General features: G+C 37.2%; 2 protein-coding genes and 1 pseudogene across 3 annotated transcripts; 2 read left to right on the plus strand and 1 right to left on the minus strand.

Moving 5' to 3' along the window:
- Window positions 1-131: 131 nt before the first annotated feature.
- LOC112166204 (50S ribosomal protein L20) lies at window positions 132-2,150 on the plus strand. Of its 2 annotated transcripts, none has more exons than XM_024302978.2 (4): window positions 132-243; window positions 349-395; window positions 702-911; window positions 1,823-2,150. In XM_024302978.2, exons 3-4 carry the CDS (start codon window positions 726-728, stop codon window positions 2,009-2,011), a joined length of 375 nt encoding a protein of 124 aa, XP_024158746.1. In that variant the 5' UTR covers window positions 132-243; window positions 349-395; window positions 702-725; the 3' UTR covers window positions 2,012-2,150. The 2 variants fall into 2 exon arrangements, with proteins under 2 accessions (XP_024158746.1, XP_024158747.1); XM_024302979.2 differs by having other exon boundaries at window positions 178-243; window positions 349-427.
- A 2,420-nt stretch (window positions 2,151-4,570) lies between these two features.
- LOC112164574 lies at window positions 4,571-9,493 on the plus strand (annotated as a pseudogene).
- Window positions 9,494-17,161: 7,668 nt separating this feature from the next.
- Window positions 17,162-17,644, minus strand: LOC112203306. Its single transcript, XM_024344294.1, has one exon. It carries the CDS (start codon window positions 17,642-17,644, stop codon window positions 17,162-17,164), a length of 483 nt encoding a protein of 160 aa, XP_024200062.1.
- Between the last annotated feature and the right edge of the window lie 1,439 nt (window positions 17,645-19,083).

Raw genomic sequence — 19,083 nt, forward strand, 5'->3', positions numbered from 1 at the left:
TCTCTCCACCAAAATATTTAGTAATTTGATTTTGTATGTGTTCTTTATTAAAAAATAAAAAATAAAAAATAAAAAATAAAAAGTGGGTAAATTTTCCGGGTCGGGCTTTTCTTCCACCGTGTGAGACAGAAGTACCCGTGGTAGTAGTCCAATATTACAGTTAGCCCACAAATATTGTTCCTCGTTCGCCTCCAGGCCACTTTGCCTTGTTCCTTCACTCTCACCATTTTCGCACCAACACAAGTGAGTCTCCATCGTCTTCTTCGTTTTCTTCTTTCTCTTTCTTTTCGCTACCATCGATTACTCTGTAAAGTAAAGTTGTTTTCTTTTCGATTGATTTCATAACAGGTTTGCGCAACTCAATAGCTGCTCATACGTAAAGGAACTGGGTTCAGGTGAATTCAAAAAGCCTATCTTTATCGATTTCTTAAGTTGGTTTATGAATAACAATCTCCTTTTGAACTCTTTACATTCCCAGAGTACAAGACTTAAATTATTTATGAGAATTTTTGTTGTTCCAAGTACTTTGCTTTTGGCAGTAGAATTTGCATATGGATTGAACTGGGATCCTTTTCTGTGCTTTGGAATTTTGGGTTATGAATACTCCCTGTTTGGTTTAGTTTTGCAATGGGAAGAAATGGGTTTCTGAATTTATTGAAGGTTTTGTGGTTGGGTGTGTCTGTGTGTTGTGTAATGTGTAGGGAGAATTGAGGTAGAGTCATACGATGCATAAGGATAAGATTTTCAAGCTCGCCAAGGGCTTCAGGGGAAGGGCCAAGAACTGCATAAGGATAGCCAGAGAGAGGGTGGAGAAGGCCTTGCAGTATTCCTACAGAGATCGCCGCACCAAGAAGAGGGACATGCGCGCCCTGTGGATCCAACGTATCAATGCTGGCACCCGCATTCATGGTGTATGTTTCGAATTACAACTACTATCTTATATATGATGAGCATGGTATAGTTTGGTTTCAGAGAATTGTAATATCCCTGTTAGGACTTTCTTCTGTAACTGCTTTGTTGCATGTCATATAGTGATCCTTATCCAATTGAGTTGTGTACTGAATTCTTTGGGCCATTGCCTGCAAATTTATGAAACGAGAGAGAAGAATACATGTGAAGATAAGTGATCAGTGAATATTCTTCTGGTCAAACCTTGAGCATTGAGTCACGAATCTCGTTATTATGGTGATATAACAACGAGTCAGTGACTGCTGTTTTTATTGTTCTTTCATGTTTCCCAACATGTTACTGACCATGAGGAGGGATGTGGGGTGTTTAATAATAACAAAAGAACTATTTCGAGCCGTTTTGATGGCTGTGTGATTTCAAGTAGATTACTTGAAACTTGTGACCTATTGTTTTCGAACTTGGTTAACAAGAAGTAGCTTTAAAAAGTTAGCAAGTGAAAAATACGGCTCCTTATTGGGATCTCTAAGATAGTTTGTACTCAAATGCAAGTGTGATTTGTTTGTATGTAAATCCTGGCTGCAGTTTACAGAGCTTTGTTGAGTGTTTTGAATTTGACTTCTGGTTTTAGCTTTGTCTTAGTTTTCATCTTTATTGAAGCATATTTGACTCAGTGTTGTATGGTTGGTTTGGGCAAAAATTGAAGTTGGTAAAGCTTATAGCTTCCAAGGTTAAGACGTGTGGAATGAAATGTGTCTTTTTGGATCTTTTGGCCTGGAGATGCAATTGAGCTATTTGATTGGTCTGGAACAGATTGCTAAGTGATCTTGTCAAGTTGAGTGATTTTTGGGTGATTTCCTCTGCAGTATATGTTTTCTAGTGAATGCTGAACTGGTTTCTGTTCACTTTTCATCAGGTTAATTATGGGAATTTCATGCATGGATTGATGAAGGAGAATATTCAGCTAAACAGGAAAGTTTTATCAGAGCTTTCTATGCACGAACCACACACTTTCAAGGCCCTTGTAGATGTCTCTCACAGCGCATTCCCTGGGAACAAGGCCGTACTTCCTCCCAAAAAGGAAGGCCTCCAAATTCTTGTGTAATTGGCCATTTATATGGATCATCTTTGCTTGGTCCCTTGGAACTTGTATGAAAGAAAAAACATTTTTGGTTTTTTCGTTGCCCTTTACATTATGATTCTTACTCGTTAATGCAGATTTTAAGAACGTCATCTTTATTTTCTGTTGATATAATAATCTTGATGTGGCAAACAAATATTACATGGAAGGAGAAATATTTCTCCCGAAGGAAAAGGGTTGGAGCTAGAAAAGTTATTATCATCAATGTATACACCAGCAATTAAGACCATTTGGATGATTGCTTGGATAACTAGGCAATTTTCAATTTGATCGGATCATTGTTTCGAAGAACTACGAACTGTCCTATAGGCTAGATAAGCAGAAATGTAAAAATACCTCCACAAAGAAGTGAAAGAACCATCTATTTGGTTCACAAGTTTTCAAGTCTCAAGAAAGTGCGAGACAAACACAGACAGCATCTTCCTTTAGTGTCCCTTCTCGCTTGTATCTCGCCTCTCAAGTCTCAGCCATGTCCTTCTCCCTCCTCAACTCTTTCCTGATCAGGTTCTTTAATCTCTGGTTTTATTTTTGTTCTATTATTTTTGTTTTTGTATTGTTCTTTTCTTCGGATTATACATGATTTTCTTGAATTGGATTATTTTTATGCTGATTAGTCTTTGTTTTGTGACTTCGTTGATGAGCTTTGTCATGGCAGCCTGTAATCAAGGCCCCAATTTTAATATTTTCCTGTGAGTTTCTAAAGTTATATTTTGAGCGAGTGGGGTGGGGTGACTTAGAAGTTATGAAAAATATTGACCGGAAGATCCAAAAGCTAGTTCTTAGATCAGTAAGTAAAAAATGTACCACTTTCACTTTCACCGACCTCATTTTTTAGGACTATTCAAGTTCTTAGACATACCGGGAAGAAATTTTTGTGAATAGCAAGATGTTGGTCTCTTGAAATAAGAGAATATACAGAACCAAGATTGGTTTCATGGGCAGCAATAATAAAGGGAAGAGAAGGTTATGATCTCAGTGGATTTGAAAAGATTAAATGATGTTTTCTGAGCAAAAAAAAAGGAAAAAAAGAAGAAGAAGATGATTTTCTTTTAATTATTATTTGCTCTTGCGTTTTCTATGATTAAAGTTACTACTGACATGCACTCACAAACAGATAATGAACTGTTGTGTATGTAGAGCATAGCCAGAGTTGTCTGTTTATCCTTCTTACTATCTTTTCTCCATAATGTAAAAGCACTGCTTTTTTGGTAACCTGGATTGAGTTTCTGAACTTGAATATATACATTCATGGTAAAATTATTAAATCAGGAAAGGACCTGTTGCTGCAAGCAAAGCTAACAGTCCCAAGGGTCAAATGGGACAGCTGAAGAAAATACTGCTGTTTTTGGTAAGCTGTTCATAGGGTCTAGCTATTAAGGATCTTTACACTCTTTTGTACTATTAAAACTATCAAATGCCTCTAAACTTGGCAGAAGTTTAAGGGGACTAAACAAAGAACAAAGAAAATGTTCAACAAGGTTGATCTCTCTGTTTCCTTATATGACACTGCTTGGTTTACCCTATCCATAATTGGTTGCTGCCTTAGAAGACAATCAACTCCATGATGGTTCATGGGGTCCTCATAACTTGCATCCCATGTTAACAAAAGATGCCCTCTTACACACCTTAGCCTGCATTCTTGCACTAAAGCGACAGAGTGTTGGACTAGAACAAATTAACAAGGGTATAATTTTTGCTCTTGCATACTTCTAATCCTTTGTTGATGTTGTTAAAATTTAAATCAATTCCTCTCTTGTTCTTTTACGGCTACATTTTCTTGAGTCATATGTAGCTTCAGCTACTGATGAAGAGAAGCCATCTTCTGTTTGGGTTAATATAATATTTCCTGCTGTGGTTGAATCTGCAGTGAGTTTGGATATGATTCTTCCCCTGGGAGGATCAACCTTAGCTGCTTTATTTTCACACGAGAGACTGTGTGCTTAAAGAGTATGCTTCTTGCTTTCTTTCTTGGTTTATATTTGTTTATTTCTCTTTGTTAAGTTTATGTCAAATGACCTGCCTAGTCAGCCAACTGAATCTAATGTGCAGATGTGGGTTTGGGTTTGTAAATTAGAACCTTAGAAAGCAATGATCCCCTTCCTCCCTTTTTTTTATTTTTTATTACATCAACAGCAAATGAGAATACACAACAACCGGTCATCCGTGACTCAAACTCATGACCTCTCTTTCCTTCCTTCTATTTCTTTTGTTCTGTTGATACAAGTTCAAAATTGATCTGATTGTCGTTTTTGTAAGCAGTAGTTAGACAAGGTGAGTCATGGTGTAATGTTATCTACATTTTACTTTTAATGGATTGACATGATCTGCCATAATCCCTTCGATCCCTGAAGTTATGTGGCAGAATACATTTCAAAACAAAAAATAAATTTCTCTGTTTTTCTTTGTCCTTATTATAAAATAAAAATTCTAGGGTTAAAAAATACAAAGAATTATACTAATCTTCTGTAGCATTTTTTTTTTGTCATGTGGTGTTGTCAGCAAAGAAAAATGAGAGGAAGTCAATTAAATTCTTTTTCTATTGAAGCATTTGATTCCATTGTAAAAATTTCATTTAAAACTGCAAGTGCTCTATAGCATGTGTTGGAGAGCATCAATGCTCTGCAGCATCGTCTAACTTGTCCTTTCATGCAGTTTTAAACTCTCAAGAGTCAAGAATGAAAGAAACGAACACACAGACTGCATCTCCCTGTAGAATAATTGTCAATTAGTGTCTCTTCTTGCTCATGTTTCTTGCCATCTTTATTCCCATCCTGCAGTTCTTTTAATTATATACACCCCATTTTCAAACACTCTATCAAAGCTCTCTCTCAACAATGTCCTTCTCCAACCTCAACATTTTGAGGTGTTGCACATCTTCCTCATCAGGTCTCTCTCTCTTGCTCTCTCTGGCTTTGTTTTTGTTGTATTTTCTTTTTCTTTTGGGATTATGCATGATTTTCTTGAATTGGGTTTATAAATATGTTGAATTTTTTATTATTGAGGAGGAGAAAAGGATTTTCGGTTGATAAAAATTGGATAATGTTCTGTATCTAATGGAACATATTAATTCATTTGTTGGTTGGCCTCGCATGAATATTACAAATCAATTTCAAATCATGGAAAAAGGTTACAACAAGTTTATATACTTACTAAGACTATAAATTATGAGAGGAATGTAGAAGTCGAATAAAACTAGACACAGGATATTCACAAAGGAATTCGAGGTTCCTATAAATCTTTACAAACTAGAAGAATAAAACCAGGAAGAAAGTTACAGCATATGGTGACAGAGGTTGTATAAGATGGTGACAAGCACTATATTGGTCGATTGAAAGAGAAGAGAATATCTAAAATCAAGTCCAGCCTTGGCTTTAGATATTCTTATCAAAATAAAAAAAATACTTGCTTGTGGCAAGAAGTATTTAGCCTTTGAAAACAAAGAACTATAGAGGATAATCTTACCAAAGCATGGAAACCAATAGGTAAAAGACTATTGGTTAGGTGGTTTGTTCAAATTCACCTTACAATTCTGTATAAGGAGCAAGTTTCGTAGTGTTGTCACAGCCAGGGATTTCACTGTTTTATTTGTCATATTGATTATTCCAGCAGTCACCACTCGAGCCACAAAAGATGCTTTTGGCCAAAAAGAAATGATTTCCTTGTAGTGATTGGTCTGTGTTTTCCATGATTGAATTGTACTACCATCATGTAACCACAAAGAGATGATGAGCTTTTGCATATGTAAAGCATAGAATCAGAGTTGTCTGTCCTTAACTTTTTTTCCTCCATACTGTAAAAGCACTGTTTTTTTGGTAACCTGGATTGAGTTTCTGCTTATTAATATCTACAACAGGAAGAGATCTCTTGCTACAAGTAGAAGTGAATACTACTGTTTTGGTAAGGTTCTCCTTCTTCTTTCCCACTTCTTATATTACAAACAATATCATAATGCTTCTTTAATACAAGCAGAATTTTGAGGCAACTAAACAAAGAATAAAGAAGATGTTCAACAAGGTTGATCTCTCTGTTTCCTCATATGACACTGCTTGGGTGGCAATGGTCCCTTCTCCAAATTCTGAAAAGGAGCCTTTTTTCCCTGAATGCGTAAACTGGTTATTGGATAATCAACTTCATGATGGCACATGGGGTCCTCCTAATTTGCATCCATTGTTAACAAAAGATGCTCTCTCATCCACCTTGGCATGTATCCTTGCACTAAAGCAATGGAGTGTCGGTGAAGAACAAATTAACAAGGGTAAGTCTATTGCCCTCGCATATGTATAATTTCCTTTGCTGATGTTGTTTATATCAATAACCCTCTCTTCTTTTTGTAGGGCTGCATTTTATCGAGTCAAACTTAGCTTCAGCTACTGATGAAGTGCAGCCATAGCCTGTTGGGTTTGATATGATATTTCCTGCTATGATTGAATCTGCAATGAGTTTGAATATCAATCTTTCCCAGGGTGGATCAACCTTAAAGGCTTTATTTCACAGGAGAGACTTGAAGCTTAAAAGGTATTTTCTTTGCTTTCTCTCTTGGGTTATGCTTGTACCTGTCTTTTAGTTAAAATTATCTAATTCACTTACCTAGTCAAGTTACTGAACTCAAATCTGCATATGTGGGTTTGGATTTGTTTTTATAACCTTAGAATATTTTTTCTTTTATTACTGGGAGCAAAAGAACAAGGTTCCTTTCTTAAGGTAGTTACGAAAGTACTCAATTCAATCAGTTAATATGCTAGGAGAGTACAGGAAATGTATTTCTGTACTGCATCCTAACTCTTCCTCATTGAAATGTATATTACAAATTTGTTGTTTAGAGGCTATGGAAACAACTTAGAGGGGTGGAAAGCCTATATAGCATATATTTCAGAAGGAATATTGGAAAGTCACAGGATTGGAAGATGGTCATGAAGTACCAAAGGAAGAATGGGTCCTTGTTTAATTCACCATCAACTACTGCTTCTGCTTTTACTCACAGCAAGAGTGCTGGTTGTCTTGATTACCTATGCGCACTCATAGAGAAGTTTGGGAATGCAGGTGCCTCCCTTCATACTTTCCATTTATTTATTCTTTTAGTTTTCATTAAACTTTGGGATTAAGTTTAACTGATTCTCAATTTCCTTTTCCAGTTCCAACAGTTTATCCTCTGGATCACTATGCTCGTCTTTCTATGGTTTCAACTCTTGATAGTTTGGGTATTGATCGACACTTCAGGGAGGAAATTAGGAGTGTACTGGATGAAACATACAGGTAATGCCTCCTATGTTAAATGTCTACGCCAGTAGTGGGGTATAACCGTAATGAATGGATTCCACATGCTTATTTAATTTATTCCGAAGTGAAAGCCTAAAGAATTTATTAGTTCTCATCCATGGGGAAGAATAACATTAGCAAACAAACAGATGCTGGCTGCAGGGGGATGAAGATATATTTTCAGATGCTGGCACCTGTGCTATGGCATTTCGACTCTTACGTGTTAATGGATATGATGTCTCTGCAGGTATTTTTGAATTTAGGTGTCTTGGTCTTCATTTCTCTGTTTTGGCAAAATTTACTTAAATGGTTTATCGTGTCTTGTAGATCGGTTAAATCAATTTTCAGAAGACCATTTCTTTGGTTCCCTTGGAGGATATCTAAGGGACACTGATGCTGCATTAGAACTGTTTAGGGCATCGGAAGTCATCATACATCCAGATGAATCAGTTCTAGAGAAACAAAATTACTGGACAAGGAATTTCCTAAAACAGGAATTTTCTAATAATTTAACTCAGCCTCACAGAATCAATAAGCATATTGGCCTAGAGGTAGCTTTCTATCATAAGTCTCTCTAACTGATTTAATGGTGTAGCTTTTTATGATTCCAAGATAGTTTTTGGAAAATGCAACTGTTGACTGGTTTCAGGTGGTTGATGCTCTTAAGTTTCCTTCCTATGCTACTTTGGGTCGGTTATCGAGCAGGAGGGCAATGATATCTTACAACACCAACAGTACAAGGATTTTAAAATCTTCTTATCGGTATACCTCACTTAGAAGAATATGATTTATGCTGAACTATTGTGAGGACCATTATTTCTCCTTATACTCTTCCTTTATTAGTTGTTTGAATATTGGGAATGAAGACTTCCTAAAACTGGCAGTGGAAGACTTCAATACGTGCTAATCGATACATCGGGAAGAACTCGAGCATCTTTCAAGGTAGATGTTCCTCCTCCTCCTCATCCTCTTTTCTCTGTCTTTGAGCTGTTTGTTAGTGATGTATCCACCTTGATGTCATATGAATCACTGAGAGTGCAGGTTGTGGAGGTTGGCTCTTCTTGCTTTTGTTGTTTCAGAGTTCAGACAATGCAGAACACTTTTTTGTGTTTCTTTTTCTTCCTGGAGTATGATTTTTCTTTCATGTAAGCAGGTGGGTTATCGAGAGCAGATTAGACAAGCTAAAATTTGCCAGGCAGAAGCTGGCTTACTGTTATTTCACTGCTGCTGGAACCCTTTTCCCTCCTGAACTATCAGATGCTCGCATATCATGGGCCAAAAACGGAGTACTTACAACTGTGGTCGATGATTTCTTTGACGTTGGAGGTTCCAAAGAGGAACTAGTAAACCTTATACAATTGGTTGAGAAGTATGTTTCATTCCGCATTCCTTTTCAATTGGCCATTGCATTTGTTGTTAATTGGTTTAAAGTTTCTCCTGTGCTCTAAATATATGTGTTTAAACCACAGGTGGGATGTGAATCCAAGAACCGATTCTTGCTCCGAGAATGTTGAAATCGTTTTTTCAGCAATTAAGAGCTTAGTTAGTGAGATTGGCATCAATGCATTCGCAAGGCAAGAGCGCAGTGTGACAAATCACGTCATTGAGATTGTAAGAGGGAATCTTTAACTTGTCCATGTTATCATTGCTCTATCTATTAATCAAGTGATAACAAAATGTTTTTGGATAGCAGTAACTGTCTTCCTGAGCATCTGAAAAAGTTTTGAGTACTTCATTAAAATGCCTGATCTCTTTCATTATGAAGTTCAGTGTTTTTTACTCACTGAAATTGGGATTATGTGAGCTCTCTTTGATTTTTCAGTGGTTGGATTTGCTCAAGGCTATGCTGAAGGAAGCTAAGTGGTTGATAAACAAGTCAGCGCCAACAATGGAGGAATACATGGAAAATGCGTACGTCTCATTTGCCTTGGGACCTAATGTCCTTTCAAATCTCTATTTGGTAGGGCCTAAGCTCTCAGAGGATGCTGTACGGAGTTCGGAATACTACCATCTGTATAGACTAATGAGCACTTTTGGGCGTCTTCTCAATGATATGCAAAGCTATTAGGTAGACAACATCCCGGGCCACTAAGCACGAGCACAGCACGGGCCCGGCACGCTTAAAAGCGGCCCGGCACGGCCCAAGCCCGTTAGTGGCCCGGCACGACCCGGACACGTTAGAATAACGGGTCGGGCTGGGCCTAAAAATATTGGCCCATTGGCCCGGCCCGGCCCGAGCCCGTAATGGGCCCGGCACGGCCCGAGCACGACATATTGTGGGCCGGCCCGTTACAAACATAAAATTTCATTTTTTTAAAAAAAATATTAAAAAACTACAATGATGAGATTTGAATATGAGACATTTTTATTTAAAATCTCATGATAATTTCACCAATGCTTTCTTTTATATTGTCAAAATAATGAAACAAAACATTATATCCTTGTTTTGACATAAGTATTTTTTCTAAATATTAAATATATATTTATTAATAAAGACTAATCTCATAATAATACAACTATAGATTGAAGGAAATAATAATAGATACTAAATCTTCATTATATTAATAAAGATTAATCTCACAATAATATACTAAAAACAATATATTTTGAGTTTTTTTTTTTCTTTCTTTCTTATAGTGGAATATAAAAAATTATTAAAAATCTAATCTTAAAAAGCTAAGATTAAGAAAAACGTTGTAGAACTTAATTTATTTTAATTTTCTAAATAGTTAAATAAAATTAATTTTTATTTGTTCAAATTAAGATTTTAAAATCGTGCTTTATAATAGGTAGGCACGAGCACGGCCCGTTATTGACCCGGCACGAGCACGGCCCGCCACAATATGGGCTCGGGCCATGGGCTGGGCCGGGCTTAATGTTTAAGTAAATGGGCCGGCACGAGCCCGGCACGATAATAAATGGGCCGGCCCAAGCCCGGCACGAAGCACGACTAGGCCCTCTTAAAATGGGCCGGGTCGGGCCGGGCCGGCCCGTTTGCCACCTCTACATGTAGCTAGCCATGTTGTAAACTTTGATTTTTCATTGCAGATTTACTCCATTCTCATATGCAGATTGTATTGGTCAAGAGACAAAGCATTCAATGCTTGTTTGATGATTGTGTGTAAGAATCCCTATATAAGGGATCAGCTGGTACGTGTTGCAAAGTATCCCCATAATTCATTAGAGAGTTCATCAATAAGAAGCAGCAGCTTGTCTTCCGATTTCTCTCATCCTTACTTTGTTATTCTTGTTTTTTTCTTTAAGGCCTCGTTTGGTTTAGAGAATTAGAGCTTTGGAAAAGGAAACTCAATCATTTCTTGTGTTTGAGACGTCAAAGGAAAGGAAACATTTTCCTGAAGAAAGGGAAAATTTTGGGGAAAGTGGTTCATTCCAAACCCCTAAAAGATTCATTTATCTCTCTTCTTTTCTTGCATTTATTACTAACTTTCTATTATTTTATTGCATTAATTATAAATTGTTTAACAATTGGGAGCTTCTATTCATACATCTAATATTGGTATTTGGATCTCTCCGTTTTTTCAAATAATAGTTGACTTTGTCAACTCATGTCAAATTACTAATAAAGACATAAATAAGGAAGAAAAAAAAAATCTCTTTTTATCTCTACGAATAGTAATACTCTTCAACTTGGAAAAAACTTTCTCCTCTTATGTAAACGCAAAAATATATATCGTCAAACGTTATTTAACGTTGTAGTCAAAATTTTTAGAATTTGACTTTGTCCTTGTAAAGTGATAAAATTCCTTGCTCACACAGCTGACAATTTACAAGATCTATCACTGCGCTATAAAAAAATAAAAAATAAAATGAGAGAAAATGGGAAATACAAAGACACCTCAGTTGATGAAGCCCTATTCATTCTGAATGGAAACAAATATGCGAACGAGTGGCGACAAAAAAAAGTATTCTAGCACATTTATATGATAAATGCAGCAATGGGTAGTTGTCCACAAGATCGATCTTCCCGCACATCATCAGTCAGAGCAATTTTATGTGGAACTATTCTATAGATATGATGAAAAATTCAACCTTATGATATAAATCTATAGAGAATGCACTAGACTCATGATTGATTATTGTAATTTCCTCCATTATCCCATACATATCTAAAACAAAAGAACTTTGTTCATTTCAAGTTACTATTGAATCAGTTTAGGGATAATGACACCTAAATGCAATGAAAATAATACTTGGAAAACATATTTGTACGAGATGATGAGCAAACATGGTATTGTTGCCTACGCTAACCAAGAATCGACAATTCATTGAAAAAGTGCTAGCACCTCTATAACTCGAATATGGAGGATGAACTTCCAAAAATGAAAAAAGAAAAATTGCTGCAATTCCAAATCTTCAAAAACTAAATGAGGTCCAACTAATGATTTTTGAAAGTATGAATATAATCTTAAAAAAAAGAGGTTTTATATTGATTTTATTGGACGATGGGCATTTTAGGAAGATTAGAGAGGTGTAGATAGAAAAATGGTTATTTGTAAAAGTAAGTTGGAGGTCTATTAAGTGGGGAGGTCCAAATACCAAATTTGGAGGTATGAATAGAAGCTCCCTTCTTGATAACTTTTCTTATGTTAACCAAATACTAGGAATGAAAGTTCGTGGGAAATTTAATTTCTCATCCCATAGGAAAGTGACTTGATACATAAACTTTAGCAAGTGTACGAATCGTGTCAAGTAAGGGAAGTATTTAGACATTAGTTCATCGTACCTCGGGGATTAGGTGTTGGACCTAACCAAGATAATTGACGATAGAATACTAAAAGCACACAAGAAAAATAAAAAGTAAAATAAAAACTATAAACAATCAAGGCACCAAGTATTGGCAATGCTCGGCTTAGCTCACACCAAACCTATTCAAAGCCACTAACTTGTAGCCTCAAGATGGGTATACACAAATGAGTCGATGGATTTAATATTTGAGAGTTGATTTGAACTTAACAAAAAGTAATAAAATGCAAAGCGATTAATAAAAATGCAAGGAAATTAAACTAGAAAAGTGTGAACAATATAATGAGAATGTCGGGTGCTAGGGAGGTTCCTTCACCCAAATCTTATGTGTCGGAAGCTAATCTAATGTAGATGCAAATTTCCTACTTTGGCGGTAGTCGTATCTAAGGCGGTTCAAGGCTCAAGGACCGAAATTCCCTTTCATGGTATTTCTACTCAGGTTCAAGGGTCGTAGAAACTTACTTGGCATGAATTAGAGCAGGTTCAAAGGTCTCTAATTCACATCAAGAGGCCTAAAGATCGAGAAATTACACTACTAAGCGACCCGCCCGCGCATTCACGCAGCGGGTGTCAATCACTATGCTTATAACCCATTGAATACGAAATTGAAGGTTTCTAACTTAGGAATTAGAGGGGGTCAAACCTCTAACTCTATCCTAGACATGCTTAAAATACACACCCTAGAGTTGACTAGGCTCCTAGATATGCATTTTAACCCAACAAAAATAGATATAAGCATCCATCATATGAAAATTGTATCATTACATTAAAATAAACATTTTTACACAAGATTTGGACTAGGGCACACAACCCTAGCCCCCAACAACAAAACTACTCACTACCCATCATTAAATAAACATCAATATATATAATTTAAAGAGGAACAAAGTGAAGAAAAGTAGGAGTAACAAGAACAAGCCACAAATTGCTATAAAGCAATTATGGCTAGCCTTAATTTATGGCTCCCCACTTTTACCCAAATTTAATGGTGATGAAGTTCTTGATGCTTGGGCTTCCCCTTTGAAATTTGTGGAATTGATGAGAAGATAGAATCTTAGTGAGGTGAATTGGATCTTGGTGAGGAGGTGTGAATCTTGGTGAGGAGAAGAAAAGATGAGATGGAGAAATTTTAGTGAGGGTGGATCTTAATGAGGAGGTGTGTGGATCTTGATGAGGAGAAGAAATTGGTGGGAAGGAGAAAATGATGAGATATGGGGTGGGTGGTTTCGGTGTTAGAGAGAAAGGGTTAATAGGGTGTGCGGCTACTCTTCGGTCTGTAGGGATGAGAGAATGATGATGGGTTTTCTAATTGATTCTCCCTTCCTATCCTCAGTGTGGCTGAGAGAGAATGGAAAGAGGATAAGAAAATGGTTGAGGTGGCAGCATTTGAGTGGCCAAGGAGAGAAAATAAGGTGATGGTGGGTAAAGAAAGAAAGAAACGCCGCTGTTTCTCCTTGTATAATTAGACTCCAATGTTTAATTGTATCTCTGCCACATGTCAAATGAATAATTAAGCAATGGGTGCCCATCCTTCCTTGCACATGCTGCACATTTTGTTTTGTGCTTAATTAACCAATTAAGCATAATTGCATTAATCAATTAACTTAATTAATTGCTCAATTAAGATTTCCACAATTTCGTCCTTTTGCTAAAAGCTCCGAATTGCTCCATTTCGCGTCATTTTCTCACGATTTCCGTAACTCCGCATATTTTCTACAATTTAAATAAAAATAGATTAATTACATAATAATTACTTTGGAGATTAGCTTAATTCTAGTGTTTAGAACGTAATTACGAGCATAAAAATGCGTGTAATAAGAAAGTCAAAGGAATTATATTTTTCCTTTTTGGAAACCAAACGAGGAGGCCTGAGCGTGAGCGTGAGTGTGAGTGAGTGTGTTGTAATATGTTTGTAAACAAGGGTAAAATCCTCATATGGTACCCGAATTATCACGAAATGCACTTTTTGGTACCTATAAATTTTTAGAGAGTCTAGTGGTACCTTCACTATTCCTACGTTAGCCCTTATAGTACTTCCGTCTATTATTCCGTTAAAAAAGCTTACGTGGCGGCCATGTGAGACTCATGTGATTAAAATAATAAGGGTAAAATGGTCTTTTCATTCATATATAGAATTATGGTATATAGTATATTGAAGGTCTATAATTAAAAAGTAATTTGACACATAAAAAAATAAAAATAATACCCAATCCGTACTTCACTATTCTCGGGTTACTTGGGGCAATTAATTTAAGTATTTTGTTTGTGTTTAGTTATTTTTTATAAAAATTTAATATATATTCATTTGGTCAACTAATGAGATAATTTTTTCTCAAACAATTAATAGGATTAACCAATGGAAGTAGTAAGTAAATGTAGATATTCACTAATTAAATTCAATTCTAGCTCTTTTTTTTTTTTAACCAAGTTTAATTTAGTTTTATAAAAGATTTGTAAAAAAAATATAAAAAATAGGGTTTTTACAATTTTATCCCTACTTTAACGGAATAATTGATGGAAATACTAAAAGGGCTAACAGAGAGATACTACAGGTACCACTAGACTCCCTGAAAATTTGTAGGTACCAAAAAGTGCATTTCGTGATAGTTCGGGTACCATTTGAGGATTTTACCCTTGTAAACAATCACCCATTGTAGTTGATGTTAGCTTGAAAGTTTAAATACCAACAAAGTGGTATCAGAGTACTTGGTTAGTGCTTTTGTAAAATGGCTTCTGATTTGGCGCAATTCCAGATTCCAGAAAATTATGAGAAATGGTGCATCCAATTCAAAACTTTGTTTAGATCACAAGATCCACAAGATCTCTGAGAAATCGTACAAAGTGGGTATGATGAACCTACTCCAGAGCAACAAGCCACATACAATCAGGGGCGTAACTAAGTCAAGGGGTGGTTGGGCTATAGCCCAACCTAAGTTTCGGTCGAAAATTTTCCAAGTATACCTATAACCCTGGCCCATACCTAGCCAAATCAGGTTATTTTGAGAAAGAAATTTTTTTTACATGAATCATCCTTCGTCTTCTGTCTTTGTCCTTCATCCTTCGTCCTTCAACCTTCAAATTTTCAGTCACTATAACATGGGACAATGAGAACTGGAGGCTTCCCAAAGTGCCAAGTACTTGGGGTTTTGCTAATTTCTGGGTTTGGTTAGTGTTCTTGGGTATTCTTGGTTCTTTTATCTGGGTTTGTTTAGATAGAGCAAAAAAGAGTAATTTAGTCTGAAGTTTTAACGTATTGGTGGAAGTGAATTATGGCTTAGAAGACAAAGCAACCCTACTCTTCTATCATTTTCACAATATACACACACTAATCAACCCTACTCTTTCTGCACCAGTTGTTGGGATTGTGATTGATATGCCCATTTCAATGATGCATGCATACTCAACTCCTACACTTGTGTATAGTTGTACTAAAAAAAAAAAATTTGGGCTTCACCCAAAGAAAGAGATCTAAAAATATAGCCCACCTTATTTTCGGATCCTAGATCCATCGCTGCATACAATCTAGGGTAGAAGTCCACTCTCAAAGATCAAAGAAAGAAAGAGACAAAGAAGGTGTTATTATTTCTATATCAAGGATTAGATGATTAATTCAACGTTCGAGAAGATCGCCGAAGCGACAACAAGCAAGGGAGTATTGGATACCTTGAGTATAATTTTCAAAGGTGTCGATCGAGTGAAGAGGGTCCGTCTTCAGTCACTAAGGGCAAGGTAAAAAAAAAAATTGATTTTAGTTGTTATCACTATTAATTAAGTCAATAAGGCTTATGGTTAAATTTTGAATAACCCTACAAATGCCCTTCATTTATCAACTATGATTTGGTAAAACTGAAATAATATAACTTACTGAAAAAGAAACTCACTCTCCATGGTGGTGGTTTGAGCGATTCAACTATGGTGTGCCGAGATAGGCCGGCGGCGACGCACGGGTGGTGAGGCCTGACGTCGAGCGCTGGGCTGTGGACATGGTGGCTAGGTGGTGCCGCGGATGCAGGTGTGGATTTGGGCTGTGAAGGGGTTTAGGCTCCTTGCTGCTTTGGCTTCTTGGGCCTGGACATTGCTAATGGGCCCCTTCTGGGCTTATGCTTGGGTTATGGCTCAATTTTTGGGCCCTGCTTTAGTTGTTTGTTTATTTACAGTTTTTATTTATTTAAGTTTTTTAGTTTGGATGCGCTTTTTGCAAGTAATAAGTCCCTACACTTACTGTGTAGGGCTAGTCGGGCTTTGTGCCTGTGTGTGCACTCAAAGTGCCTTGTCTGCTCTAGATAGGCGGCGAGTTCCTTGCTTCGCAAATGGTCGCTACCGCCTAGGGGCAGGGTGAAGCTAAGTGTCGTCGAATCTTTCTTCCGGCGGCAACATAGTAGTAAAGTTGTGCTTATGGTAATTATGCTACCTTGTAATCGTGTAACATATCGAGTTATTTTTCCGTTATATCACCGCAATGTCAAAGCAAATGGAGAAGCCAGTAGAGCACTCTTTACTAGTTGGTGCTTGTTAGAATACATGTTTTATGTAGAGGTTCCTGATATTATTTCAGGAAATACTCTAGATGCTTATTGTAATAAGGGGTTTAGGCTCAATGTCCCATCCTTGTATTCGACAGTTTCATTAATCAAGGCTTGAGGGCAGCCGCACCAACCCTTTATTAAAAAAAAAAAAAAATACTCACTCTCAAGCATCTTTACGTAATAGCTTAATATTGACAGGCTCATAACAGGTGGGTAATGAGTATATTGTATACTCATTACATTTAAGTAGATTGACATCCATTTTTGATAAAATAAATAGAACTAGAACAAAACACACCTGATGGGTGTGGATAATTATTAATTAAATAGATGTGGAAACGCTTTTTTCAAAATAAGTGGGGAGTTATTACAAATAGTGGGAAGTTTTTTCTTAGATGAAATGCACATAGTGAGTAAGTGGGAAGTTATCTGTAGATAAGTAAATTATTTTTTTCTTATTTTTTTCAATTTTGATTTTGTTATTTACCTTCTTATCCCTTAGTTATTAAATATAATTTCAAATTAATATATATTTATATATATATATTTTTTGATACGCAACATAAAGTCAGATACAAAGGCCACGTTGGCCTCCACCGTTTACAGAATCAAATAAAATAGCCCTAGTGACCGCATGTGGGAAGCGATTCGCCCACCAAACACGATCAGAATAAAGATGACCAAGAGTAGTAACAGCATCAGCAACAAAGTTTGCCTCTCGAAACACATGTTTGAAGGTAATAGTGGAGAAAGAGGTAGCAAGCGATCGGATGTCCTGGATAATTTTTCTCAGTCGCCAAGGTGGATGAGAGACTCCATTAACAGCATCAATAACGAGTTTTGAGTCTCCTTCCACCTCAAGGAACTGGAACCCCTTATCCTTGGCAGCAGCAAGGCTGTCCCGTAGAGCCGTTGCTTCCGTGATTGGCACAGAAGCATGCCCTGAGCTCGAAGCACTGGCCAGAAGAGGATTCCCTAGATGATCTCTGAAAATGAAGCCTGACGCAGCAGCTCTCGCTTTAACAGAACCGTCAAAGTTTATCTTGATCATACTTTGCTTGGGAGGATGCCATCGAATGTTGTTTGGAGGCTGATTCAAAGTGAATTTCAAATTAATATATGATGTAAGGATCCATATGTAATTTCATATGCATTTTGGCTAACAAAACCTCTTTTCTTAATAATAGTATAGATAAAAAAAAAAACGGTACCAAAAGTTAAAATTTATTAGAAAATTTAGGAGACAAATCTTTTATTAACTAGGTACTCAAAAAATTTGTTCCCCACAATTAAGAGAAGGCGTCTCCGAGCTTCTCAAAGCGACCTTGGTTTCCTTTGGCGGCGGCACTTTCCCCACAGGTAGCAGCAATCGTGAAGCGGCGAGGTTCAGCGGCGGCGCGGGGCAGGTTCTCAGTGTCGATCGTGGTGGTGGCGAGAGGCTTTCTGTTCCGGAAGCGTCTCTGACCGTGCTTTCTGGGTTTGATCTAGACTTTGTTCAGTGGCAACAGATTGATTGGCTTCGATCTGGGCTTGTGGTTGATTTTGAGGGGAAGGTTCGGACCTTTTGATTTCCGGGTCGGGGCTCAGGGTCTTCGCTCAAGTCTCAAAGATGGTGGAGGACAGTGGCTGGCCACCAAATCGGTGAAGGGTTGCTGTGTCTCTGGCAGGTTGTTTTCACGTCGATCCAGAGTGAGAGGAAAGGTCGGTGGGTCTGCTTCGTTTAGAGATGGTTTCGACAACGGTTTGTGTCAGTAACAGTGAAGGAATCTGGTTAGGCCGGGCGGTGGAGGTGCCAGATTCCATCGGGTCTGCGCTCCAGGTTTCTTGGCTAGAAACCCTAGGGTGTGGGCTGGGCCCGGAGTTGTGGGTTAATGGGTTGGTGGGCCTATTGGTAGACTTTCATCTTTTCTTTTGTTTCGGATTGGGCCTGGTATGGTCTGCTGGGAGGTAGCTGAGTTTTTTTCCTGCTTTTAATAAGTACTCTCGCCATGATCTCCCTTGGTTGAAGCTGTTTGTAGGTTGATGAGTGGTGATGTACACCATAAGGGTCTTAGGCGTCAACACTTGTCAAGTCAATGGCTCTAATTTAGGGTTGGATAGGCGTAGAAGTTGTTACTTTTGTTTTTTTTTGCATTTTCTTTTTTAGTTTGGTTTGTTTACTTTTGGTAGCTCTGCTATATGCAATATGTTTTGTGCATTGAGTTGTATTATGAGGAATTTTTGAATTCTTCTAGCTTGACTGAGAGAGATCGTTATATTAATGGAATATGATTCCGTTCCCCTCAAAAAAAAAAAAAAAAAAAACTAGAACTCCACAAAGTCCCAATTTCAAAACTGATGGGGGAAAACTGTTACTACCAAAAATGGGTCTAGGAAATAAAATGAAGGAAATCACTACTATCTTTATCCGATGAAGTTCATCCCATTCAATGTTCTTTGAAAATGAAATCCATACTATTGCCTGGACCGTTCCATTCCATGTATGATCAA

Source organism: Rosa chinensis, chromosome 5, assembly GCF_002994745.2.
Source record: "Rosa chinensis cultivar Old Blush chromosome 5, RchiOBHm-V2, whole genome shotgun sequence".
Taxonomy (NCBI): Eukaryota; Viridiplantae; Streptophyta; class Magnoliopsida; order Rosales; family Rosaceae; genus Rosa; species Rosa chinensis.